At 47.3% G+C, this 27,576-nt stretch overlaps 1 protein-coding gene across 4 annotated transcripts in view; it reads left to right on the top strand.

The window, feature by feature from the left end:
- Positions 1 to 27,576, top strand: part of esrrga (estrogen-related receptor gamma a) — a 69,705-nt gene that overhangs the window by 23,539 nt on the left and 18,590 nt on the right. Inside the window, exons 4-6 of one of the 4 annotated variants that reach the window (XM_076050255.1) lie at positions 3,728 to 3,856; positions 13,106 to 13,216; positions 15,976 to 16,137. In XM_076050255.1, coding sequence (XP_075906370.1) covers positions 3,728 to 3,856; positions 13,106 to 13,216; positions 15,976 to 16,137 — 402 coding nt within the window. Of the gene's footprint in view, positions 1 to 3,727; positions 3,857 to 13,105; positions 13,217 to 15,954; positions 16,138 to 27,576 lie in introns of all 4 variants that reach the window. The other 3 variants (XM_076050263.1, XM_076050238.1, XM_076050247.1) reach the window with 3 other exon arrangements.

Raw genomic sequence — 27,576 nt, 5'->3', positions numbered from 1 at the left:
CTCCCGTCGCCGACATGTTTCAGATCAGAGAGGCCCGAGTTTGAGGTTACGGGTCAAAACTTGGGCACTGCTGAGCCGACGGCTGTCACGGATTGTCGCAAGGCAACAGGGAAGGGGAGTGGCGTCGGGTCGGGTAGCGACGAGATGGCTTTAAATCACAGATGTATTCCTTCGCAATCTCAATTCAGGAGAAAAGTATTTTCTCACTATACGTTTTGAAAGGGAATTTGGTGGGGCCAGTCGCTGCTCTGTGTTCTCAGACTGGGCTCTAGCATCAGTTTAGGAGTCTGAAACAGCCCCAGCAAACATCCTGAGATACACCTGGAACTGGCCCTGGTACATTTTCACACTTTCTGTTCTGCCTTTTTCTTTATTTGTCACATTCATTCTAATGTGTAAAGTCCATATAGAAGTAGACTGAGAGAGGCTGAGATTCACTCATGATATTATGGCGTCAACCAGCCCAACGCTGCAGATGTGTCTAACCGAGTGCGTCTGTGTGTGGGCCTGCGCCCATCCACCTAAGTGAGCACTACTTCATGTGTATGTCTGTGCACATATGGTGTGGGTTTCATGCGTGGTCGTGGGGCGCGAGCGTGTGTGTGTGTGTGTGTGTGTGTGTTTGTGGATGCATCTTGGCTGGAAAGCGGCGCCGGCCTCAGATGGGCAGCGGCAGACATATTGGTATGTTTCAAGCCATTAGCCAATAAAACCGCAGGTAATCACCAAAAAAATGCCTCCAGCTGGACAGGGAGGGGAGCGTGGGAGGGGCGGGGAGGGAGGTGGGGGGGAAGGGGGAGTCGTGAAGAGAAGGGAGGAGGTTTATAGACTAGTTTGTATGAGAAAAAAACAGGTAAAAGAAGGATTAAGAGAAAGAGAAGAGAGGGGGGAGGGTCATCTGGGCACGTGGATGCAGGAAGGAATTAGTGATACGTGCGAGCATGTGTGTGTGTGTGTTTGTGTGTGTGTGTCACAGCATGGAGGAAGTGACTCTGGCAGCTGCTGTTTCTGTGGCGTCAGTCCAGCGACACCTGACAACCTGCATCTATCACTCCCTTATTGAGGGAGAGGGATAAAGGGGAGCGATGAGAGTGAGGGGGGAGGGGCAAAGTGTGGGATAGGAAGGAATGGGATGGGGGTGGGGGAGGTAAAATGGAAAGAAGGGCACAGCGAGAGGAGTGCGGAGAGGCGTGAGAGCCTGGGAGAAGCCAAGGTGGGGTGAGATGTGCAGTGAAGAAATGATATCGGGGCCGATCAAGCGTCAAGCGAGGCCAGTAGTTCCCGTTTCTGCTGCCATCCAAAGAAAACGTAGTCTTAAAACGTAAAATCACTCATATGAGGCAGACCAGCATATCTGTCTCCATGTCCTTGTGCATTGATGCCAGTGAATGTAAGAGTGCAACCGCAAGACTCTGGTACGGGAAACGGTCGTCCTCCTTCCTCCTCCTCCTGCTGGAGATGAACTGGTAAAAGACTGGAATTGTAAAAGACAGACAACAAATAGCAGGAATGGGGAGTGGGGGGGCAGGGATGGAAGAGTCGGAGGCGAAACGTTGGGAGAAGGCAAAGACAAAAGACGGCTCAAAGAGCTCGGAGAGGCCAAAACTCCCTTCCCACCCCTCACACACACACACACACACACACACACACACTGCTACTGTACAATGGTGGTCAATTGTCATGCAGCAGGTGGACATAAGCAGATGCCTCAGAGGAGATTGCAGGGGATTTGGGGCCCCCTCACATATCCGCCGTCACTCTCGCACACAGACACGCACGACGGGGACACGCGCAAAAACTCACACATTATACATAGAAGCTGGCCAGAGCCTCTCAGCCCCTAAGCCCGGTGTCGCGCACAGGGACGACGCACAGAGGAAAAAACGCAGGGAGAGTCGCGATATGGCGACGGCAGGCCATCCTCCTCCGACTCCTGCACTGTCGCCTCCGCACTGCCGCCTCCTTTTTTGAGCCCACAGTGAGACGGCAACGGCGTGGGACGGGAGCGTGCACCCTTTCCTTCCACTCCGACAGGAGGCGCTCATAAAATCAGCAAAAAAAAACAACATGCATATTATGGTTTATGTGCTTCACGCCATTCAATTGAAACATCTGCAAATCGCAAGTGTACTTTGAAATTTTAGAAATATCGCTTTTATTTTGCGAAAAACTGTAATGGAAACGCAGCTACATCATTTGGAATGATGATTAACACCTGCTGACACAAGCAACAAACTTGGGGGGAGGGGGGGTGGATTTGCTTTGTCATAATGCCAAGTTGTCAACACTGCAAGCGGCCAGGGAGTGGCCACTTTTGGTGGTTTGGATTGCATGTATATACCTGGGGGGGGGGAATCTAGCCTCCTGGAGTCTACGTCACATCGTGCCAGCGTGGCTTGTTAAGATTTATTCCTCTCGCAGCGAGGTCTTAACACGTTTAGCCTCACTGTTACCCCGATGCATAAGTGGCTCTTTACTGCAGTTATCCTTTTAGCGGCACTTGCCGATTTAGCCTCGCACGGAGGAAGGAGCGAGGCCTCTCGCTGACCACACATTAACCCATGCAGATTCGCCATCATTAGCGCGTTTAGCCTTAGCGCCGTGTGCAACTGTCCCCCCCCCCCCTGTAATTGCTGAATTAATTTGTTCCTCATGTATCATCAGCAATGCAGTGGCTGGGCGTGAGCTAACTAGTCCCATTAGCAGCAGCCATTAGGCTGCGAGGGTTAGCCCAGCATTTAGCGTGTTTAGCCTCTACTTTAACTAACAAGGCTAATTAATGAGCATCTTGTCGCCCATTAGGAAGTGTGTGTCTGTTTAGCCCTTCTCCCAAGCTAACTAGCCCCCTTAATAAGCCCCAATAATGAGAAAACATCCTCTGCACAGCAGCAGTCAATAGTAATCACTGTTCGCCCCTGTTTCAGCGGGCGGGAGCTGCACCGCCGCTGCCGGGTTACTGTAGACGTCAGTGTGCGCGGGGAGGTGGAAACGCTGGGTTTCCACCACCTCGGACCTTCAAACGGCTCGCGGCTAATAGGGAAAACTTCCAAAACAAATAAACGCTTGAAGGCAACCCTTTAGCAGTGATGCTCCGCTGAGAAGGCGGCACGGCGGGGAGGAAAGAGCAGAGATGTAATGATAAAAGCACAGAAGACAGCAGGGAAAACAGGATGCACGAGGGTCCCCTCAGACCGACAGTTGCATGTGAAGAGTAAAAGAGCGCTTGACAAAGGGAATCTGGACAGTTTACTAGGCGATGGTGCCAAAAGTAAACCTGTGATTTGATATTTGATGCCGTTTTTTTTTTTTCTGCCCTGTAGCAAAAGAGAAGCGAGACTGAAGGTTCTCCCAGCCTCAAACACCGACCATGTGTTGTTGTTGTTGCTGTTTTGCCAAAGAGGTTGCGAAGTTAATAGACTTACATTAGCTGATAATCTTAACCTCATCTTTACACCTGAGTGCTACCGTGATTGAACTTTGGCTTGTCACGCAACCACACTTTGGCTACGGCAACAGCACATGAGCTTTTGTACACACGCAAGAGTCTTTTTTGAATGTCTTTTTCAGTATAACATTTTTATTTGCAGATTCCACCAAACAACCACTTGCTTCTATTTTTAAACACTGTCTGAAAAGAACAAGTTGTCTGTCCAACTGTCCCCCTCAATGTAAAACTAAAACCCTGCTCGTCTTGTCTTCCACCAACCTTTCTGTCCGCACACACCAGGCAACATCGAGTACAGCTGTCCGGCGACCAACGAGTGCGAGATCACCAAGAGGAGACGCAAGTCGTGCCAGGCCTGCCGCTTCATGAAGTGTCTGACTGTGGGCATGCTGAGGGAGGGTAAGGGAAAAGGTCTCTTCCTTATCTTCCTCAGTTAACTTTGCTGCATGCAGCAATGTGAGACTGGTCTGAATTGTGCCTGCTTATTATTCAGTCAATCCCGACGAGACTTCACACAGCTTTCAGAAAATTACCGCATTGAAATTGTAATGGCAGGTACCGTGAGATTTAAATATTTCAAATCTCCAGATGAAGTGAAAGATCGATGTTGAACATTGCTACATGCAACCTATAGCAACTGTTTACCCTCCTTTGATATGCACACACAGAATGTTTTCTTACAGTCTCTGTATGCATGCAGAGTGTCTTCGGAGTCCTCACGTACCTTAATTATGAGAGTATTTTGGAAAATAACAGGCTGAGTTTAAAAGAAACTGATAAATTGTCCAAAAACTGTATCCATCTGTATCCAAGAACTTCAGTAAGAGGGATTTATTTAAAACCGTTGCATTAATAGGTGAAGGGAACACTTCTCACGCTTGACGCAGCCCTAATCTGCGTCCCATTCTGAAATCTGAAAGTGAGCCGATGCAAAAACAAGCGCAGCAAGGGGATGTTTTTCAGACTCCCCCGCTGCCTTGATGAAACGCACTCAGTGGCTCGTTTTCGCCCCCTCATCGCCTCTGCCTCCAACTCTCCCCATTGTCTGCCCACCCCTGACCTTTCCACTCCCACTGCACTCCCAACGATGAAACGAGGGAGAGGAGTCCGCAGGAATGGAGAGAGTCGGGGCAGAGTGGGAGGGGTGAGGTGGGAGACAGCTTGGGGGAGGAAGGGAGGGAGAGAGATTGATTTATAGGAGCGGAGGAGAGGGACCAGGGGAGGATAGTTGAATGAAGCAGAAAGTGTGTGTGTGTGTGTGTGTGTGTGTGTGTGTGTGTGTGTGTGTGTGTGTGTGTGTGTGTGTGTGTGTGTGTGAGAGAGAGAGGAGAGGAGAGAGGAGGGTCAAGGTTGTAATTGATGGGAGACCTGGCCTCCGCCCCCTTCCTCACAGTGGTCAGGGAGCATGGCTCTGCTGATGTCTACACCCCCTCCCCCCCCCACCACCACCACCACCCCAAGTTCTCCCACTCGCTGTTATTTCAGCGAGTCCGTCGCCCTCCTCGTCTTGTTTATCTGTCCCCTCTACGCTGGCCCTCCGGCCGAGCTGGAGCCGCTGCGTCCAGCCAGGAGAACCTTTCTCAGCTTGCGAGGCCGCGAGCCCAATTCATGAAGCCGCCACCAGCGGGAAGGCATCGCTCACGGCCCTAAACTAAAATCCTAGAGACATCACGTGAAGATGCTTCCTTGGGATTGGATGATACAGTGAAGGGTCTCTTCCAAAGACAAATATTGTATGTAGGATTTATTGACAGAAAAGTTCAACGTATTTGAAAAATAGTCTCAATTCCTGAAACATTTTTCTCTTAAAGTGAAAAATGTTTCCCACAATCAGCAAATTTAATTAAATTTAAAAAAGTTCATTCTTCTTCAGCTTGCTTCACCTTTGTCCTCAAAGATCCTCCTCTGGAAATGAACCTTCTATAAAGTCACAAAGGGCACATACACCTCTTGCAGGTTAAACAGAGGCATATACATCCTGTTTTCTGGAGATCTGTAGCGCTGTTTTTTTGTGAATTAATTGTGCAAGGCTGCTCTACTGGAACCTGGGATGAAAAATGAAGATGGACCTTCAGTCCTCTTCCCTCGTATGAGCACACAGACAAAGAGACACACACATCTCTCTCTCTCTCTCTCTCTCTCCCTCTCTCCCTCCCTTACACACACACACACACACACACCTGCAGTCTGCATCTCCCAGTTGATCTGACACAGGCAGAACTCTCCTGTCTCCTCGCGTCTCATCTCCTGTTTTGTCCCACACATGTTTGTGTGGCCACAGAAGTGCAAACGCAGGTGTAAGCGTGTGTATTATTGGCAGCTCTATCAGCCCTCCAGTTCACAAAGCTGAAAACCACATCCTCCTGCCGGGCTCACATTCTGACCTGGCCTTCGTAAATTTTACAACAAAAAAACGACCACCAATTTACATGCTGGCCGTCATCGTGTCAACACTGTGCGGTGCGATGTGTATTTAGACAACATTGTTTGTTGTATGTAAACGGGAGCGATGGACACTATTGATTTGAACCTCTGCAGGATGTGGGTTTGACCACCAAAGCCAATGAAAGATCCAAACCATAGCTGCCCTTTGTACCGCAGCACCCGAGCTCCACGCTCATACATCATCTGCACACACAAACATGCTCTTACGCTCACACCTGGCACACACACACACACACACACAAATATATATATATATACATCAAAGTGACACATTACAACCACCCCATTTGTTGTGCCGAGTGTGAATTTAATACAGGTCCCACTCTGCATATGGATGGTGGTCATTTGGAGAATTGACACCATCCATTTCCTTAAATTTTCTCAATTTTACATAATTTAGACTTGAATTTTTTTTTTAAACCTTAGTAAGTATGAAATAAACTAATGTGTCTCTTAATATCATAGTGTATTGGTTTATCTTGCGGAAGCTAAATTGGATAAAATACAATGTATTTGAGCTATTGCATATGGCACATAACCAAGACCAAATTTAACAGGATACATCATTTTCCAGCCCTGCTTAAGATTCGTTTAAACACTTTTAATGCTGGTGTTTTGGTTTTTGGGTTAATTTCCAGATGTCGTGATGACTTCACTACCAGTCAAAAGTTTTGCAGTTTCTCACTGAAGACATCATAACTACGTATGCACACACATGGAATTGTGTTGTAAAATAACCCAAACACGCTTTGCATTTAAATTCTTTCAAAAAAAAAAAAAAAACATATTTGGAGTTATTTATCATGTTTTTCTTTGCTGCATAATTACATATATCTTGCTCATATATTTGATGTCTTCAGTATCTATATGCAGTGTAGAAAGTTGTCAAGATTAAAAGAAAAAATTGCATGAGAAGACGTGTCCAAACTTCTGGCTGGTAGTGTATTTATATAAGGACGTTCAAAAGAATTGGAACGTAGCGCTGTGTCTTTATACCAGCTGTGAGATGCACCTCATTCACCGGGTTTTCAAACCACATAAAGCCATATCGGGTGCGTTTCAAGCCACCCTGCTGGGCGCAAGTGTCGTTATGGCACGATGGCATAGATGATGATGATGATGATGATGATGATGAGCGGCTGGATCAGTTAGCATCAGGACTAACTGGGCTGGTCACGGCCTACCTCACGGGTGATAGGTGAAGATAAAGTGGTCAGGGTGGAGTGGCAGTGAAGCACAGAGAAGTGTGTGTGTGTGTGTGTGTGTGTGTGTGTGTGTTTAGTGGCTGTAGTTTACCCCTTAGGGCAAGATCTGCCTCAAATTAGCTTTGTCGCCCTGGGAGACAGAGAGGGTGAGATGAAGAGCAAGTGAGGCAGCAAGCAAGTGTGTGTGTGTGTGTGTGTGTGTGTGTGTGTGTGTGTGTGTGTGTGTGTGTGTGTATGTGTGTGTGGAGAGGCCAGAGGGTCAGTAAAGCAACTCGGTTCCTTTTCTATGCTCTCTTGAACACACACACACCTCAACATGTGAACAGAAATGCACCCACACGGGAGAACAATGAATATTTCAAACCCAGAGGAGAGCACAGGGGTAAACTTGGTGGGTGGAGTTTGGGAAGGGAGGTGGGGCTGGGGTGTGTGTGTGTGTGTGTGTGTGTGTGTGGGGGGGGGGGGGGTAAACTGAGGCGCTCCCACCCACCAACATGTGGGGGCTAATTTCTGGAGCGAGGCAATTAAAAAGCCCGACTATATTATGAGAACTTCCCCTCTGGCGATGGCTGTCTGTCCATTTTTAATGAGGTCATAATGATGCGTCAGCTGAAGAGAGAAAGGTCGTGGGGCGGGGCCTAGATTTGCCTAAATAAAAAAAAAAAAGAAAAGGTGACAGTCACAAGACTGTCGGGGGGGGGGGGTTGAAAGATAAGCAGCAAATTACTGACAAGGGGGTGAATTGGACAACAATGCTGCGATTTAATTTGACGTCGGTAAATAAGATAGCGGCAAACAGGAAGGAGATAACGCTAATGGCCGTAAACCGCCGCCGCCGCCATTTGCGCAGGGGGCCGGCGAGGCGAGTCGCAAAATCGCAAGTAACGCGTCAAATTGGCATCGGAGAAAAAAAAAAAACACGAAAGAAAAACACAGATCACACACGTTTGAAGATGAGAGCCTCCCCCGGCTGGGCCGCAGCGTCCAGGAGCCAGCAAATATTCACCCAGCGTGTTCATGTACATACGCTCGCATTGACAGATTTGCTCCCTTTCAACACGACAGCTTTGATAACGGCGACGGGTGATCGGACGCATCGAGACCGCCACCAGAAACAAGGAGGGGGGGGGGATAAAAAGCCTCTGTGTGCAGCAAACGGGCCAGATGGATTCAGATGGCAGTCGGGAGAGAGAGAGAGAGAGAGAGAGGGAGAGAGAGAGAGGGAAAGAGAGAGAGAGAGGGGGGGAGACGAGTCCATGGACTGCAAATATAAACCTTGGCGCGCTCCCTCGCCGCCCCGGCTCTTGCCAAATTTTGACCACGCCCTCCCCACCGGCCCCTCCCTCTCCAGCCCCACCTCCACCCCTCCCCCCTCTTGAGACCTGATGAGTGAGATCAGGTGGAAGGCCCCAGCCTGCGTGAAGGATGCTGCCAGTGCATACAGACAGCTGGCTGCGTGCGCCATCACTCGACTCTCCTCATAGCCACACGCGCATGCAAAGATGCAAAGAAAAAAATTGGCTGATGTTTTTTTTTTTTTTTTTTTTTAATGTTGAAAGAAACAAGAAAACATGATGGTAAGAAAGTGAAGGGGAAGAGCCAGACGTTGGGAAGTGGAGGAGCAGAGTGGGGCAGCACAGGAGAGCAGAGCGCCAGACAACTGGTGGCGTCTGATGTTCCCCAGTGGAAAACTTGTAGCTAAATACGGCCCTGTAACGGCTGTCCTGAGCGTGTGTGTGTGTGTGTGTGTGTGTGTGTGTGTGTGTGTGTGTGTGTGTGTGTGTGTGTGTGTGTGTGTGTGTGTGTGTGTGTGTGTGTGTGAGTGAGAGAGAGAGAGAGGGGTGGGTGGGGGAGAGATCAGCATCTGGTTGCATCCCAGCTTGAGGGAGCGATAATGGAAATGCCGAGAGATCTGCCTAAGTGCTCTCTTTTTCACACACACACACACACACACACACACACACACACACACACACACACACGCACACTGTCAGTTTGGCAAGAAAAGGAATGAGGCAGCCAAATCAGTGTGTGGTGTTTTAAAGTTTTACGGTTGGCATTCTGCAAACACGTTTACATTTTCATTCTTGTTTTTTTGCCGTTTTTTGCTTGATGAGAATTTGAGGATGACTTTTTTGTGCGTGTGGTTTTGGATTCCCCTCTGAATGTTAGGCAGCGACTCCTTCAGTCGTGTGAAAAGGGACACGTGGCCGCCCACGTGTCATTCTAAATGCATTAAAGTACTTTATTAAGGTGGCCTTTAAAGGCAAAGGGGGAATTAACGTGGAGAAAGCTGCATTCCCATGCTTCCACACACACACACACACATTGTCTCCCTCTCTCTCACACACACACAGACACACACTCACACTCACACTCACACATATTCACACAGCAGTGACAGCCACCTGCCCGCTGCCTCAGGCACTGCTGTTCTGATCCGTTCTGGTCTAAGCAAACGTCACCGCGCGACACCACATGCGCTCCCCTCTTCACCTCCCCTCCCCCCCCACCCTCCTCTTCTCCTCCCCTCCCTTCTGTCCTTCCACTTGTACTTTGTAAAGCCTATGTTTTATGCAACCCAGCAAAATAGACCATTTTTCAGAATTTAGATTTTTTTTTTATGTCCTTCCATTTTTATCTTTTCGTCTGAATTGTTGTTTGCGATCAGTTTTTTTTTTTTTTTTAGTATTTTATTGTCGTTTTGAAATTATTATTGTATACACACCTTTACACATAACGTACCCGACTATTGTTTCTTCCCCCTGACCCCGTCCACATGCATTTGTCAGATGTCAAAGGCTTTTCATGTGCAATCCCCTCAGTGCTAACACACACACACACACACACACACACACACACACACACACACACACACACACATGGTGACACAGAGTGATACCAGTTCAGGGTGAAATCCATGCTGATGTGATCGGCGCCGCACAAACTATTGACAGCCAGCAAAATTCCCTGGAGAGAGGAAGGATTCACCTTCATCACTGTCATTTCATCACTTCATCACTGAGAAGAATGATAATGCCCTGTTTAAAAAAAAATAATTTTATATAGCAATTGACTAAGGTGGTTGGATTTACTGAAGGCGACAAGAACCGCACACTGTTCCAAATGTTCTTAATTTAGTGAAATTATTTTTGTCAGTGTTAAATTGCATCAATAATAATTGTTTTAAATTGAGTAAATGTGGCAGTGGCAGTATACAGTTGACCTTTAATGTATATATATAAATTATCATTACACTTCAAAATATTATTTGCACATTATTTGTTGTAATAACCGTTGTTTTTCTATTTCAACCACAACCAACCAACATTTTCTTGATGTCCTTCCTCACTGTGTCTAATTTTCCATATTGTCCGTTAGCTTCCTGCACCATTTTCCCCTCGTATAATCGTTCTATTCTTCCTTTATCTTTTTATGATCCACCACCTTTGCCTAAGCCATACACCCCTCCACCCCCCGCCCAGCTCTCCCTGGCCCTCTCTTCGCCTCCCCTCCTCCTGCCCATTCTTTATAATTTGAAGGCTCATTTGTTAGGAGGAGGTAGAGCACTCTCACTCTCCCCCCAGCCTCCCCTGTCTCTTTTTTGTGGACTTTGGAAATATAATTTTCAATTTTTAATTTGATTCATTTAGATTTGATCATTAATCAGTGCTGAGAGAGAGTTAATTTGGTGGAAAATAGATGAGGTAGTTAGAGAGGGCTCTTTATAAGAGGAGCCCCGCACGGCACGGCCTCTTTAAGGTGGAGAAAGGGGAAACGGGAGTCGCTGTGCTAGAATTGTGTGATGACGGAAAGGTGTGTGTGTGTGTGTGTGTGTGTGTGTGTGTGTGTGTGTGTGTGTGTGTGTGTGTGTGTGTGTGTGTGTGTGTGTGTGTGTGTGTGTGTGTGTGCGTACGCAGGAGCCTCAGTGTTGGTCTGAACCCCACGTGTTCAAGGTGGAACCAGCTTCCTTTCCTCTGGAACTAAGATAGTTGCCAGTTGGCACCAGCGTCTTTTTTCATCATGTGGTGCTAAAAAAGGCTGTGCAATCAATCTGGTCTGTGTTTTTTGATTGACCTCTGGTTAAATTCAATGCAACGTTACTTATGAACGGCAGAAATTATAATTGTTTCGTCTGAAGCCGATCAGGAAACCTGTCCGCAGTCTCAGTCCCTCTGCTTATTTATCGTCTTCTCTCTTCTCTTCTTTCATTGTATTCAGAGTTGACTCTGATGTTCTGCCCTATGGCTGCACAGCTCGCCATCGGATTGGCCCATAAACGTTTCAACTAATTAGAATGAAACATTGCTGCGCTCGGCAGGCGTGAGAAACGCGACTTTATCTCGGAATCTTTTATTTTAATTTCTCACAAAATATCCCTCCGGCCCTTCTTGCTTCTCTCTCTCGCTCGCTCTCGCTCTCTCTCTCTCGCTTCCTCCGCAAATGTTTCTCGCCCTCTTTTCATCCCTTCTTCCAACACTCCCTGCCTTTTCCCTCACGCTACCCCTCCTCTGCTGACCAACCGCTGACCCAGGTAGTGACTGAGCAAGCTGCTTGTCGGAGCTTACCCAAACACACCACGGGGTTGTGGCTTGCATGCACATTGTGTGTGTGTGTGTGTGTGTGTGTGTGTGTGTGTGTGTGTGGTGGTCCAGTGTCATCAAACGGTCAAGAAACTCTTAACGCTGGGGGGTACAAATAAAAAACCACACACACACACACACACACACACACACACACACACACACACACACATACATTCATACAGAATACCTGGACAGTTGTCCTGCCTTCCTCTTGCACACACACACACACGCAGGCAACACACTGGCGCCTCGTGTTCGGTTCACTGGCTCGGCTGCTGTTGGGCTCGTTAGTTTCTTGGTTTGGTTCCCTCAGAGGAAATATCACTGTGAGATGTTTTGGATTAAAGTGGAAAACACGTACTTACAATTCAAAAACATGCACAAACATCCTCCCTGGATTTTTTTTTTCCCTCTTCTGTCTGTAGAAACTCGCTGCTGCTGAAGTTCACTGTGTTGTCCTCGGTCACATTTTGTTCAGCCTCCTGCCGCTCGCTGCTGCTTTTACTTTCAGTTTGTGTGACTTTCACACAGCATCAGAAAAGCTGCTCTTTCCTGTTGCCTACCGAGTCCTCAGCCCTGAAACAGGGACTTTTTCTCTGCTTTGATGTAAATGTATTGTATTTTGAACAAATGAAGATATTTCAGATGGATTTCTCTCTTTTCTTGTGCAGCTGCAGCCTGCCAACAACATTCAACCACTAGTGTTTGCCAACAAAGTCAAATAAATGTCCAGCCACAGCAGAGTTCAATTACACCAAAGAGCTGTAGTTTGCTTACGCAGATACATTGCTGATATGACAACAACAACCAAAAAATGACTGTAGCACTAAAACTTTTTGCATTCAGCAGTGGCAGCATTCATAAAGCTTTCAGTCATTTGCATTTCTTGAGAAAATACAGCTTCTATATAAAAAGAAAAGTATGTGTTTGTTGGTCGGAAGCATCGATCCCCCCCCCCCCCTCAACACCTCCTCTCCTCTCACCTACTCCCCCCTCCAGCACCCCCTCCAGGGCACATGACACCTCTGTCGTCCTTATCCATCTTTAAGTGGTAACCACGGTAACATCCAATCCCCTGAGAGATCGGCCTAATTAAATTAGGACTCCTTTGTGTCAATTAATTAACAAGACACAGGGAGAAAGGAGCGGCAAGAGAGAGGCAGCAAAAGAGTGAGTCAGAGACCGGCCGAAGGTAGACACACACACACACACACACACACACACACACAATCAGGCGTTGCTCATAAACTGGCCGGTTGTCGCCATCGCAGCCCGAGCTGAGACAAGCTTCCTCTGACTCCTCTTCTTTTACCGTCAGGACCGGTTCTTCCCGGGAATGTTCCTTTGTCGTTTTCCGGGGGATGTTCTGTCTTGCTGCGCTCTCGCTGTGTATTGATGCACTTTTCTTTGCCTTTGCCTCCCAGGTGTTCGTCTGGACAGGGTCCGCGGCGGGAGGCAGAAATACAAACGCCGGATAGACGCCGACAACAGCCCGTACCTGAACCCACAGCTGGCTCTGCCCCCCAAGAAGCCATGTAAGAGCACCCACTGACACACACACACACACACACACACACACACACACACACACACACACACACAGGCCCAAAAAAATCAAATCATATTGTAGTTTATTGTGGCGCCATGCGCAGGCAGTGTTCCAGCGCATTCCACGGCGGTGGCGCCGCTGTATGAAACTGCCCTTCCATCAGTTTCCATCCAGTGCAGACGCTCGCATTGTAAAAACATTTAAACGCGCGCACGCTCTCACACACATACACACAATAAATAAGGACACGCGGGCTAGCGAGGCCATCTGTTCCGGGCCAGGTTTATTCCCCCCCCCCCACCGTCCCTACAGCTACCAGTCTGGGCTCATAACATTTTATACATGTAATATTTCCTATAAAGGTATTCATTTAGCTCCGGCGGGATTGGCTGCATCTTTTAAAGGCCTAAACCCACTGCCAGAGTCTGATGATTGAAAAATTAACAAGGGTGGAGGGGGGGAGGGTGAGAGTGACAGGTGGAGAGAGAGAGAGAGAGACCTGAGATGGAGGGGGAGGGAGAGGAAACGGGAGAGGGAGAGAGGGAGGGAGAGAAGGAGGAGGAGGAGGGGGAGCCAGAACCCTAATCCGGATTGAATCCAATCTGGCAACCACATCAAACTAGAGTTAGCTCTTTAGCTAACCGTCTGCTGGCACACATCACACACACACACACAGACACACACACACACACACACACACACACACGCACGCACGGTGCAGATTGAGCAGTGTTTAGCAGCTTGGTCCCCAAAGCCCATTTTGCTTAAAGCTGGAGCATATTCTGCTTTAGGCCAATATGCTGAATGGCTGCACGGCAGCTTAACGGGACTTCTGCACTACTAATCATCGAAATGATTGGATAATATGGATGCGTGTGCGTGTATGCGCAAGCGCGCACTGCTTGTGTGCAAACGGCTGCTTGCTGAGAATGCACGTGTTTGCATTCGGGCGTGGGGTTGGGGGGGAGGGTGGGTGGTTAATTGAATCTGCTCACTGGTAATTTAAACCCCCTTTTAATTGCACTGCTCAGATTATGGTTCGTTCTTAAGTGCAACTGAAGGGTTTATGTCGGCCAGAAATGGGAACTGTTGGTCCACATGGCCCCAGCAGAAGCTCCCATTTTTCTCCCTTTTCATGCACATAAACATAAATCTATGTCTTGCCGAGCGAGACATGGATCCACACTTAAGAAAAAAAAAAGAAAAAAAAGCGGGGGTTCGATGTAGACTTCCTTGGTCTCACTTTTTCTATCATCTCACACGCAGTCGATACACACACACAAACACACACACACAAAAGAAAGGAAATCTTTCCGTCTCTCTCTCTCTCTCTCTCTCTCTCTCAGATAGACGCACACAGTCTGTCTATCTGCAGCCCAATCCCAAGCCCCAGCATCGGCATTGATTGTGTGAGAACAGAACAATAGCCCAGGGTTTGGAAATGGGCTCCCATTGATTCTAATTAGGGAAACATTAAATAAGATTTACCCACAGATAGTGCTGTGTGACTGGGATTGCTTTGGTCCAAATGACCCCGGAGCTGAGGGGGACACTGATGAAAGGGATGTATATGCTTGTGTTAATGTACATGTGTGTGTGTTTGTGTCTGTGTGTGTGTGTAACAGAAATGGAGGATGGAGAGTGTCAGATCAATACGCATCTCACCCCCCCCTCCCCCACCCCACCCCAACTCTGATTCAGTCTCCTTTTGCTGTTTATCTCTATGCTGCTGTCGCTCTCCTGCCTTCAACAGTCTGTCCTGCGCTCTAATTCTACCTGTCTGTCTCCTCCTCCTCCTCTTCGTCTCCCTTTACTTCTTCCTGTCTTTCACTCAATCCCTCCCTGGCTCCTCCCTGGCTCCTCCACCCTCTGTTATTATTCCCATGCTTGATTAGTCAGTGGATTAATTTGGAAGCAGGGTATCAGTCTGTTACTAATGGGCCATAGAGATCTCATCACCACATGTCACCATTACCAGCTGAGCTGTTTGGCTTTCAGTATTATCGTCCGCCTCCTTGTGTAGCACCGAGGCTGCGAGGAAGACAGGAGATGTTTGGGGGCAATATCAGTCAATGCTGCAAATGGCTTTTTAACACCTTGAAGAATTAAAACAAATTAGAAATCAATTTCTGTTCTACCTGCATTTAGGCAACACATGATGTCAAGCAAATCCTCAAAAAAAGCTTTGGCAATGTCATAGAAAAAGATTTGAAATCTAATGATAATCCAATTGTGTTTTGGTTTTTTTAATATTCAATCATGTTTGTTAGGTAAAATTGTTTTATCTGTGTTTGCTTTTGACGGCTCCTTATGGTTTTTTTGGTAACTGTGCTTTTTTCATTTTAATTTCCTGTGCATATTCATGTCTGCAAACATTGTTTAGCAATACTGCATATGTGGACTGTGCAAAGTCAAAAGAATGCTAAACATGCTAAATTACTTTTTTTTTTTTCTTCTCTTTTCATTTTTACCAATTTTAAATGATTATTTTTGCAATTTCAATTTTTACTGGGATTTCTGTCTTTTCCAACATTGAACCATATTTTAAACCTTTACATGTGTGTTTCCAGGGCGCCTAGACTTTGACTTTATCTGACAGATCACTTATTTATTTATTTTTTTCTTCACCCCGAATGGTGTGGAACAACCTGTAGCCTGCTGCGACAAACATTCACCATCTCTCTGTGTCTCTGTGTCTTTCTCCTTGTCTGGTGGTCATGTCAGTTGCCTTTGGCTGCCTTGCAGATAACAAAATCGTCTCTCACCTGCTCGTGGCCGAGCCAGAGAAAATTTACGCCATGCCAGACCCGACAGTACCGGACAGCGACATCAAGGCCCTGACAACGCTGTGCGACCTGGCCGACAGGGAGCTGGTGGTGAACATCGGCTGGGCCAAACACATCCCAGGTAGGACGAGAGCGAACGGAAGGCGACGGTTGTGTCCGTCGCGCAAGTAACAGCTGTTTAGAATGGAAAGAAAAGAGGATAAGAAACGCGGCGGCGCTCGCAGGATGACAACAAGATAAACGCAGACGCCCGCGTGTGTGCCGGCAGGGTGATTCGGGGATAAGAGTCGGCTGCTCCAGATGCACTCCAAGCTGATTTACAGATGCACCGGTGCACCTAGTGGCAAGGTGTGACCTTTCACCCTAATCCTCGAACCCAGACACTTTGAACTGTTGACTCCTCCAGCTGATCAACTCGCTGCCCTTCAGGCACTCGCGCAGGAATTCTGACCTTTCACACAAAATCATAGATCTTTTGCATAGAGGTGGATCTTTGCATGCGTGTGTGCGCGTGTGTGTGTGTGTGTTTGCATCTCCTTGCCCAAATATTTTATGTATGACCAGATTGACGGAAAAGGTTGAGTGAAAAGTCGCCAGGCATGCGCAGGGATTTTTATTTTTGTTTTGAACGCATCTATTATTTTTAGATTATTTTTAGATAAGAGGTTTGATTTGTATCCCGCTGACTGTAACAGCTGATTTAATATCTCGAGCGTCACTGTGCCGCACCATTGGTTCCTGGGCCGCAATATGAGAAAATGAAGCAATTGAGGAAACTCAAATGAGCCACAAAATCAGAAAATCACTCCCTGAGAATCCACGAAGGGGGGGGGGGAACTGGGGAGCGGCGTCAGAAGGAATCCAAGCGGAGGCTGGACAGGAGGCGAGGTGTGCGAGAGGAGGAGATAATCTGGTTTTGGTCTCGCAGAATTGTGACAGCAGTGAGGAGGGTAGAGCCGTGTCTCAGATTTGCACAGATTAGCGCAAAGATTAGCCCCATTGTTGACGGGGGAAACTATGGGAGAAAAAAAAAGAACGGGACGGGGGAAGAATAGAATGGGAGGGAGGTTGTAAAGGCACGGCGGGAAACAGCAGCTTAGAAACATGAACACCACTCGGTGCTCCTGCGTGAATCCATGGCGGCGCCGTCGATGGCCTCGGACAGCGGGGATTCCCAGCGACGCTCCGCTCGCCCTGTCGATAGCGGTGATAACAGCGCAGAAACAAAAAGGAGCTGAAAATAGAAAATGGAAAGATTGGAATTTTCCTGTTTGCGTATTGATTAATGCGCAGACATAGCTATTGATCGGCAGCCCCAGTATAGTGTGGCCCCTTTAATATTTGTCCCTCTTCCAAAACAACCTATAGCCTTAATCCAATACTCGCCCTTTCTGCTAATCTCCCGGTCGCCCCGTTTTTTTTTTTCCTCTCTCTCTCTCTCTCTCTCTCTTTTAATCCATTTATCGCTCTCTTACTCTCAATCTCTACCCCTCCCCTCCCTCCCTCCCTCTCTTTTTACTGTAAATAACAGTCGCGTGTGTAAAAATAACCCTCGGCGGACGAAGCGGCGGCGTGAGGTCGGCTGGACGCGTCGTTTTAAATCAGGCTTTTACTCTTATGTTGCCCCTCATCGCGTTTCATAAGTGAATGGGCTGAGTAGCCGGGTCACGTGCCGGGCCGCGGTGGGCGAGTGTGTGTGTGTGTGTGTGTGTGTGTGTGTGTGTGTGTGTGTGTGTGTGTGTGTGTGTGAAGCGCAGAGATCACTTGTCCGGTTAGAGAAGATGGCGTGATTAGACGAAGGAGAAAAGCAATCTGATGCTCATAGAGAGAGAGAGCGCTAGAACTCTTCATCTCTCAAGTGAGTGTGTGTGTGTGTGTGTGTGTGTGTGTGTGTGTGTTGGTGTGAAGGTTTATGTTTACAGCTCTGAACACTGATCTAATACTCTCTCTCTCTCTCACACACACACACACACACACACACACACACACACACACACACACACACACACACACACAAACACATAGAAGGGATCTTCTTCTCAGACGGTAAAAAGAATTGTCAGACAGAAAACCGCCTCCTCAGCATCCTCTAGCATGCACACACACACACACACATACAGTCTCTCTGGCTCTCTCCCTTGGACAAAAGGCAAACAATAAAGGCTCCACAATGAATTTATTCTTGAATGATTTTGAAAAGAAGAAACCTGTTCACCTCTTCATCGCCGCCTTGTTCCACATCTTGTCAAGCGTGTGTCCGTGGTGCGTCCCTCCTGTACGTGAACGAACGCACACAAGCACGTCTCCGCCTCGCCTTGCTACAGTAATTTTTTTTTAATGAAATCGGCAGAGAGCGACAGAGAAACAAAAAAAGAGGGGTGGAGAAAAGAAGACGGAGGCAGAGGGAGGAGAGGAGAGGAGACGCGAAGGCAATTTATGCTCCCATGATATGGCTGAGCGCCGCGATGCGCGCACACACACACACACACGAACACACACACGTTTGCTCGCTCGCTCGCACTCGGGCCGCTAACAGTGGTAACAACGTGTCAGGGCGAGCGCCAGGCAGCTAATTTGAAGTCATTAGATGTCTGCCGTACTGGCAACAATTTGTTACGCGCGCGCGCGCAGAAACACACACACACACACACACACACACACACACACACACACACACACACACACACAGGGGTAGGGGGGCTGGGGAGGGGCACAGTCGCATACGCACCCTGAGTTAAGAGCCGTCTGCGGCTAGCGAGGAGGCTAAATTGTAAACTAATTTAAACATCACTCAGCGTTAGAGGGGCTGCCTGCAAGACAGGCCGCGGATAACAAGGCCAGGGTGCGTGCGTGTGTGTGCGTGTGCGTGCGTATGTGCATGTTTGTGTGCGTGTGTCTCTGCGTGTGTCTCTGTGTGTGTGTGTGTGTCTAGTCATGTTTGACACACAGACTCTGCCAACCTTAAAGACTTGTGACAACACACACACATTTACACTTATATCTCCTTGATTGGTATTCAAATGCCGTGTGTGTGTGCGTGTGTGTGCGTGCCCGTGCGCACACTCCTCCATTTCCATACTGATATGGCCTATATGCAAACATTTGATATGTCGTTAAGGCAGGAAAATGAGCTTTCGGACACGCTTTGTTTGTGTGTGTGTCTGTGCGTTTCGCCACAATGGGACAGCGCCACGTCGCGCTCGTCCACCCGACGACGCGTCTGCGTGTCAAGTGGAGTTAAAAGGCTGGCGAACACACAGGCACACACACAAACACACACACACACAGGCACACACACAAACTGTGTGAGACCCGTTCGTTTTTCGCTTTAAGCCCAAAAGGCAGCGCACGCGTGCAAACAGTTTCACACATGTTGGAAAGAGTAGACGTCAGGGAGCTGGCCAGGTGTAAATATAGAGGGGGGGGGTTGTTATTCAGGGGCCGTAAAGGGCTTTGGTGTGCAATAATATGAAACGTTGGGGGGGAAGATCTCGTTTAATAGCTCTCAAAGAGACAACTCCGCCGGCGTGTTAGACTGCACGTTATAGCCAGCTGTGAGTGTGTGTGTGTGTGTGTGTCTGTGTTTGTGTGTGTGGCGGGTGACGAGCGATCAGGTGAGAGGAGGAGAAATGCAAATATTTAAACAGGAGCGAATGAGAGTGAATTAAAGGAAAGAAAGGCCATTCAGAAGGAGGCATTTATCTGTCTGTAGAATTAGCCTTTTCATCCTCTTTTCTCTGCTCTTACGTCCTCATCCTCTCTTTCTCTCACTCTCACGCGCCCCTCCCTTCCTCCAACACTCCCTCACCCCCCCGCCCCCAACTCAAACCATAATAACCAAATGACTAGCAGGCAGTCATGCCAGCAGCTCTTATCTCTCGCTCGTGGACACAAAAGGGAAAAGACAGGCAGGCGAGCACTTGACTCGACGAAGGAGCAAAGAACGAGCGAGTGAATGAATCAACTAAAGACAGCCAGCACCTATAACAGTCCGGAACCAGGGGCCTCGCCATTAATGGCGCTTTTTTTTTTTTTTTTTTTTTTTACAACACCCCCTCTTCAATTCTCACTTTATTCAAGAGAGAAATTGCTCGTTCACCCCACATCCCTCCCATCACTGCCATTTCGCTGTTCTCTTCTCGCTATCTTCTCTTACTCTCCCCTTTTCTTTTCTTGGTCTTTTCCGCTTCCCCTCCTTTCACTCCTCTTTCAATTTTGACACTCAGGATAAGCAGTCTATGTGTCGTCAGTATGATTGAGCTGTAAAAATGGGGGATGGGAAGTGTGTGTGTGTGTGTGTGGGGGGGGCGCGGGGGGGTTGCTGGCGGCATGTTCATTTAATCAGCCTTTATGGAGATATGGGAGAAGGGCTTTGGATGGTGGGATAGTGTCTGAGGAGGGTCAATTCTCTGCTGACATCTGCACACCTCTTATTTTTGCTCTCATTGTAAATCCCATTGGCGTTTGTATCATTTACTTTTTTTTTCATTTATCTGTTTCTTCTGTATTGGTTGCTTATTTTGTTGTAAGGGTGCACTGCACACCAGCTATGATTTAAACATGAATGACGTCTGATTCGGACAAACTTGATACCAGCCACAAAGTAGCTGCGTTTCCATGACAGGTTTTCGCAAAATAAAAGTGAAATTGCGATTTCTCGTCCCACGAGATTTTACGATTATGTTTGCTTGCTGTCCAGAATGGTTACTATATCTAGACAACAGGGAATTAAGAAAGAATCCTACATGAACATCTCCTCTTTAGCAATGTCTTGTGGAGTTCCCCAAGGCTCAGATGTCGGCCCTCTCTTTTTTTCAAATCATTCTGACTTGGAACGGCTTTCGCCCAATTTATTTGTGACTTTCAATGGTCCTTGTTGTCTTCCTTTAGCATCTATAAGCCTCCTTCTCTGTTTTGAACCCGAACTCTGTGTGTTGTTTGTCTGAACAAAATTTCAAAGTATCTTTTATTGTCGATCAATGGAGTAAATGTGGTATACGGAAAATGTGTACAGCAAAACTAACAAAATGATGGATTGAACGACAGACAGCAAAGACAAACTGTGAACGGAATGCAGGGCTGCATTCACTGCATCACCTCAGGAAAACATGGATTCTCCCCCTGAGTCTATATCACAAAAATGTTTCTGACCCGGTGACTTAATATACCCCACATGTCCAACCTCCCCGCTGACCTTTCTTTGTGTCTCCCTTTACTTCCATCTCTCTCTGCCATTCCCCCCTCCTCCCCCACTGTTGTTGACCTGACCTGCCACCTTCTCTCTCCATGGTATCCTTAACCTCTTCATTATCAAGTCAACCTCACCCCCCCCCGCCCCCCAGCGCACCCCCACCACTCTCTCTCATCCCCACTCGCTCTGTCTACATTCATCGTTTAGCGCTGGCTTAAGAAATAACTTTGTCTCGGGCCGTTCCTTCAGTGGTGACACGTGGCTGAGATTTAAAACATTCACAGCCGCCCAGTGCAGCTGCCTTCGCGCGGCCGCAGCGCTAATCCCGTCACAAATGAGTTTTTACTCAAGACATTTAGTCGGGGCCAGTCAAACAGCCAGTCAGAAGGGTAGCCAATCAGTCAGTCAAGAAAACTACACGGCCGGTGAGCCGGAAAGGCAGCCAGTCAGTAAGCAAATATTGATTAATAGGAGTGTCCCGCTCCTTTTAGCAAATCAAACGCTGAGCCTCGGCGGACGAAAGGAGGGGGGGGACCTTCGCACGTACGCGGAACCGCGTGCGCACGTGCACACATGGGTGCACACACCCCTGACTCTCGAGAGTGCGGCTCTCTAAATTAACACTGACACACATAATAACACTTCACAATGGGCTTCACAAGATGCAGAGCAGCACCGTGCGTGATTGTGTGTGAGTGTGTAGTAGTGGACGGTAAGAGCCCAGGCCGATGGTGATGTCACTCTATGGCTCCCCCCCCCCCGCACCCCCCACCTTCCCCACATTAAGTCTGGTGCTGTCATCAATCAGCAAAGAGCTTGTTGGGCTTTGGTTGTGTGAGTGGTAAATCAGACAGGAAACATCAGTCGGCTGCACACACAGCAACACAAAGTGAATATTGCCTGTATTTCCTCTTAGGATTCTTAATTCAATGGGCTTTATTGTAATAAGGCTTTGCAGAAGTCCTTCCATTCACTTTGCCTTCATATTAAAAAGGGGGGCTGGGGCGGGAGCGGGCAAGTGGAAACTACACTCACACACAAACACACCAGAGTTCACATAGATTTGTCCTCATTCTGTCGGCTGAAGCAAGCTCACCTTGACAGCGGCTGCATGCTAGGTGTCCTTTTATATGCACCAAAATACAGTGAGCACACTTGGAGACACCCAAACAGCTCAAGGCGCAAGCATGAAAGACTGAACATGAATACAAACCTACAAGTGATTGTTTTCTAGTATCAGGGAGGAATATTTGCCAAATTCCATAGATTTGAATGTTTTTTCTTTTGACTCTGACACGGTAGAAGTTCAGATGCTTTCGGGTCGACGGAGCCGCGACCGGATACCTTCTGGTAAACAACTAGGAAATGTGCTCTTTTCAATACCTTTTTCAAATTCTAATATGATTGAACTCATGACTAGAACTTTCTTAGGATCTGATTCAATTTTAGATTTAGAATAATAATTTGATTGTGTTCGTCGGCCGCCGCTCAATTTTGTTTCTTCTGTGTCTTCCATTATTTATTGTTGTGAGCTCTTCCGGATGTTGATTTTCTCTAAGCTCTGTTGGCCGTGTTTGATTTCCATTTTTTTGCTCATCCCAGAGCTACATAATACATTTAGAGGCCAACGTCTTGGTTTCAAGTTCGTGTGTTCCCCCTGCCTCGTTGTCTGCATTCATACATAAAAGGCCTCCGCCACGGTTCCCTCTTGCAGCTTATACAAACAAACATACCCCTGTTTGCAGATGGAAACAAATATTGATGAAATCAAATTGGGAAGAGAATATTTGATATCTGAGCTTCATGTTTGGATTAAGTTGGGCCTTTTATTGGGAAAGGCCCGTGGAAATTGAGAGCTTGTCACTAATATGAGAAGTAGATGAGAGGAAAAAGAGGGGCGCCGCCGCTTTCCTTTGTTTCTTGCGTCCCTTTGTCACCGTGTTTCTGCCATTTTACTGTTTGTCCTTCTATCTGGGTTGGAGTTAACGCCGGTGTGTTCGTCTAAGCCAGAAAAAAAAAAAAGAATCAAAGCGGAAGAGCATGGGAGAATATTCGGCGTGCAATGTTGCATCGTTCATATCGGCAGATGATGTCACGTGTCTCCTCAAGTTTAAGTCTCGAGAAGAAATGCTTGCTCGCCATTGGACGGCGGCGTACCTGCGCTGAGATGTAAAGCAAAGTGGCAGACACCCATTATATCTGTGACTCTGCTCTGTGCTGGGAGGTGGCCATTGTTGAAGGAGTTCTCTCTCACACACACACACACACACACACACACACACACACACACACACACACTACATATTCAGTCTCGGAGGGCACGTTCCGTCTGTGTTGACTCTCCCGTCTGTCCAAAGTCTCGTGTTTGTTTTGTCATCATTGTGTTGACAGTGTTTCCATGACAATTTCCCCATGATGACAGTCAAACACACAAAGGTTTTGTCTGCTGTGGTATAAAAAAAAACATAAAAAATATCACACGTTTTTCTAGGCACAACACACATCCATGTATTGAGCTCATTTAGGTCACACCTGGGTGGTGACACACCCTGTTCAGCCTGACGTCTGTCCCCGGGAACTGTCTTCACACGTCTCAGCTGTTGTCAGCGTCATCACGTCGGACCTTGTTGGGAATTTTCCAGCAGAAATTTTCTGAATGTGAAAAAGTGGGAAGGCAGCAAGTGGAAAAGAAGAGGCTTCACAGATTCACTTACAGCTCTGTTAACACAAGTCTTGACTCCCTTGTACTACTTTCAAGATGTCTAATGAGAATCAGCCTTCGATTATGCCTCTCCAGAAATTCACTTTTAAAATTTGAATATGTTTCATTCTTTTTCAAATTCAAATGAGAAAATTCCCCCACGCTTTTTGATGTTGGAGTTAAAAACCAGCTAAAAAAAAATAATAATAAAAATTGAAGTCATGAGATATGCGCTCAGCAGCCCATTGCTGTTTTTCTTATTAGTTTGATTACATTAGCAAATCAAATTCATTTGTCTCTCAGCCTTTTGAGACACAGTCTGCAATCTGAGTACACTGACTAATCTGCATCAAATAATGTCTGTCTCCGTCTCTCTCACACACACACAGAACACACGCCACAGAGTAGCAGCGGCAGGCAAAATCACACATTTGCAGAAAACACTCGACAAATATGCAGCCCTCCCTAAAGCAACAACAACAACGCACTGCCGACGTGCACAAATCCACTCATATGATGACATGCGCGCTTTCATATTGCGTGACATCAGACGAGCAGAGACAAATAAATCAGCGCAGCATCCAAGTTGGCGCTAACAAACGGTCAGCTTTTACTATTTTCAATTTGCTTGCATGTGTGTGTGTGTGTGTGTGTGTGCGTGTGTGTTGCGCACATGCACGAGAAAAACAGCGAGAGAGAGAGAGAGAGAGAGAGAGAGAGGGAGAGGAAGGACGAGATGATGTGATGTGATATGATATGATATGCTGGCGGGGCATAAAGATAGATGATCATAATTACGCACAGGCCAAACTCCATTTCAAATCATCATCATCCTATTCTATCTGTTGGTGCACATGTGCGCACATGCACGCACGCACACACGCACCCGCATGGTGCGGGGGATTCACAGAATTCCATGGCCACATATCACACACTCCTGGACAGGCTGCACATCTGCTGGAAGGAGGACCAGGCTTGTCAAGCCGTCACATTATTACTGACGGTTCATGCAAAGTTCACACACGGCCACAAAGTGGTGATTCTTCCTCAGCTCGCTCGCTCTGTCCATCTTTCCTCCATCCCTTTCTTCCCCCTTCATCCCTCAGGTTGCCACACCCCCCTCCTCCCCCACTCTTTGTCCCTCAGACCCTCTCGTCCCTCCCTGCCTTCCTTTCATCCATCCATCCTTCCTTTATTTCGTTTCCCCCTCCAGTTTTCCTTTTCACTTGTTGTCCTCCTCACCCGCATCTTTCCGCCCCCTCCCTCATTTTTGCTTTTTTAATTCGTTTGCCCCCCTCCTCTCCCTCTCTTTCCCGCCCTCCATCCATCGCCATTAAATAACAGTCTGGAGGATTCATCCCCTCCATCGGGGAATAAGCAGGTGGGAGAATAGTATCGGAGCGTGCCTGTCACCAGCTGGGGACGACTTATGGTCTGTGCACACAACACACAACACAGAGACTAATTTTACATCTTATTTATTTATATTTATATATCTTGTCTGTGCGGAGGGTTGGAGACGGGGGGGGGGGGGCAAGCACATGAAAAGAGCAGGCGGGCTTCCCAAATACAAACACACAGAACACCAGCTGATAGGCAACTGTTTGAGTTTGTTCTCTGCTCAGCGTCCGGCACAGTGTTTTGAGGGAGGGGCTGCTGGTTCATTTTCAAAAGTCTCCCAGTGACACTTTGGGTACAATTTGCCGATTTTAAAGTCATTAAACTGTTCAACCTGTAGTATAAAAACAGTTCATTGTTACATGAAAACAGGATTATTTTATTAAAAAAAAAAAAAAAAAAAAAAATCTGTTCAGACTTTTAAAGAGGCCGTACACTTCAGTTAAAGTGGAACACTGACGTCATCCTTCCTGTTTCTGATAGTTTTTGCGTAGTAGTAGTATATAAAAATAATAATAATAATAATAATAGTATAAACCAGTTTAAGTGTCTGAAATTATATATATATATACTATAGGAGGCTCCATTCTCATACGAGTGTGTCACTGTCCATCTGCTACATGCTAAAGGTTCGTCGCTGCTCTTTACACTTGCAAGCACCCAAAAGCCAAACACACGTCACGATCACAGAGTGCTTTTCTGTCTATTTGATGGGACGTTTCATCTGCAGGCTGCGATCCCAGCTGGCTGCCTTATTGTTAGGGTCAAACTGGTGTGTGTGTGTGTGTGTGTGTGTGTGTATGTGTGTGTGTTTGCGTTCCTCTTAGCAGAGCTGATTCATTCATGATGCATTTAACCAACATAAACAACATGTATATAATGTGTGTGTGTGTGTGTGTGTGTGTGGTGCATGTAAGTGTGTGTGCTGTCCATCAAGCCACACACACACACACACACACACACACACACACACACACACACACACACACACACACACACACACATGCAGCCGTACCAAACCATTGGCTTGGTTGCTGATGATGACATATGAGTTCCTGGCCTTGGTAATGGCTGTTAAATCTCATAATTACACGCTTCTTTATTGCAATGCATAATGACCCCGCAGCACTATTGGACAATTAATTAAGATTTTCAGCCCGGGCTTTTTCAGGCCCAGATGAGGAGGTAGAATGAGGTCTAATGTTCTTGTCTTGGAGCGAGAACATTAAGGCAGGACGCTGCAGGAAGAGAAGGCTGTCTCCCAGCGTGCATTCATTTTCATCTTTGTCTTTCCTCCTGCGTGTATGTGTGTGTGTGGCTGTCTGTGGCTGCGTGTGTGTCCGTCTGTGGCTGCGTGTGTCTCTTCTGTCTGCCTTCATTGCTCCATTGTTGAGCCCGTCCTCTCCGTGCTTGTCCCGGATGATGATATTGGAGACCATATCTCTAATCTGTGAATGGTAAATTAATCCCTGTGGAGTTTCCTGCGGTCCCCTCTCTATGGGAAGCTACGGGGGATTAGGAAGATAAAATCAACACGGCCTCATAATCTCATATCCAGACACCCGGCCTGGACAGGCACCGTTGGGTTTGTGTTTTAGAGCCACAATCAGCATTTTTTTTTTCTTTAACAAATGCAAAAAAAGTACGTCGTAAACTGTCGTCACACACACACTTCTCTGCATGTTTAGGTTTGTCATCTGTCCATTTGATAAGCAAATAAAATTTGCCATTGTCCCTTACGCCTCCACCAATGTCACCTGGGACGCAGTCCTGCCCTCACAATCCTGCACAGGAAAATTTATTATGGCAGGATATTGTTCTGCAAAGTTAATCCACCAAAAGATCAATAGACTGTCACAGGCCAGTTAATTGAACAAGCTGGGAAAGCGAAATAATACAGGACAGACAGACGGACGGACGGACGGACGGACGCTCACCCAGTTTGTTTTTTTTACAGTATGTTTTCACCGGGTCCCGGTGACCTGCATCCCGCTCTTAATCCCGCGTGGCTTATCCGCAGGTGTGAATTTTTAATGCGAGCTCCAATCAGTGTGAGCTTCCCCTGGCGTTTCCGCTTTTGGTCGAGTGGCAGTGGTCAAGAAAATAACGCTGCCATTTTTTTTTTTTTTTTTTTGGATGAGAAATGTTTCAAGTCGCCGCCCGCAAACCCGTTTGTCAGCAGTGCGGCTGAGACAGACGCACGGACAGAGCGCCGTGCGTAAGCCTCTCAGTTCTGTGCACACAAGGTTAATTCCCCCGACAGATATGTG

Source organism: Nelusetta ayraudi, unplaced genomic scaffold (genome assembly GCF_046127955.1).
Source record: "Nelusetta ayraudi isolate G7.1 ecotype Tasmania unplaced genomic scaffold, CSIRO-AGI_Nayr_v1 ptg000005l, whole genome shotgun sequence".
Taxonomy (NCBI): Eukaryota; Metazoa; Chordata; class Actinopteri; order Tetraodontiformes; family Monacanthidae; genus Nelusetta; species Nelusetta ayraudi.
Note: the sequence above shows the minus strand (reverse complement) of the source record. Positions and strands in the feature narration are given on the sequence as shown.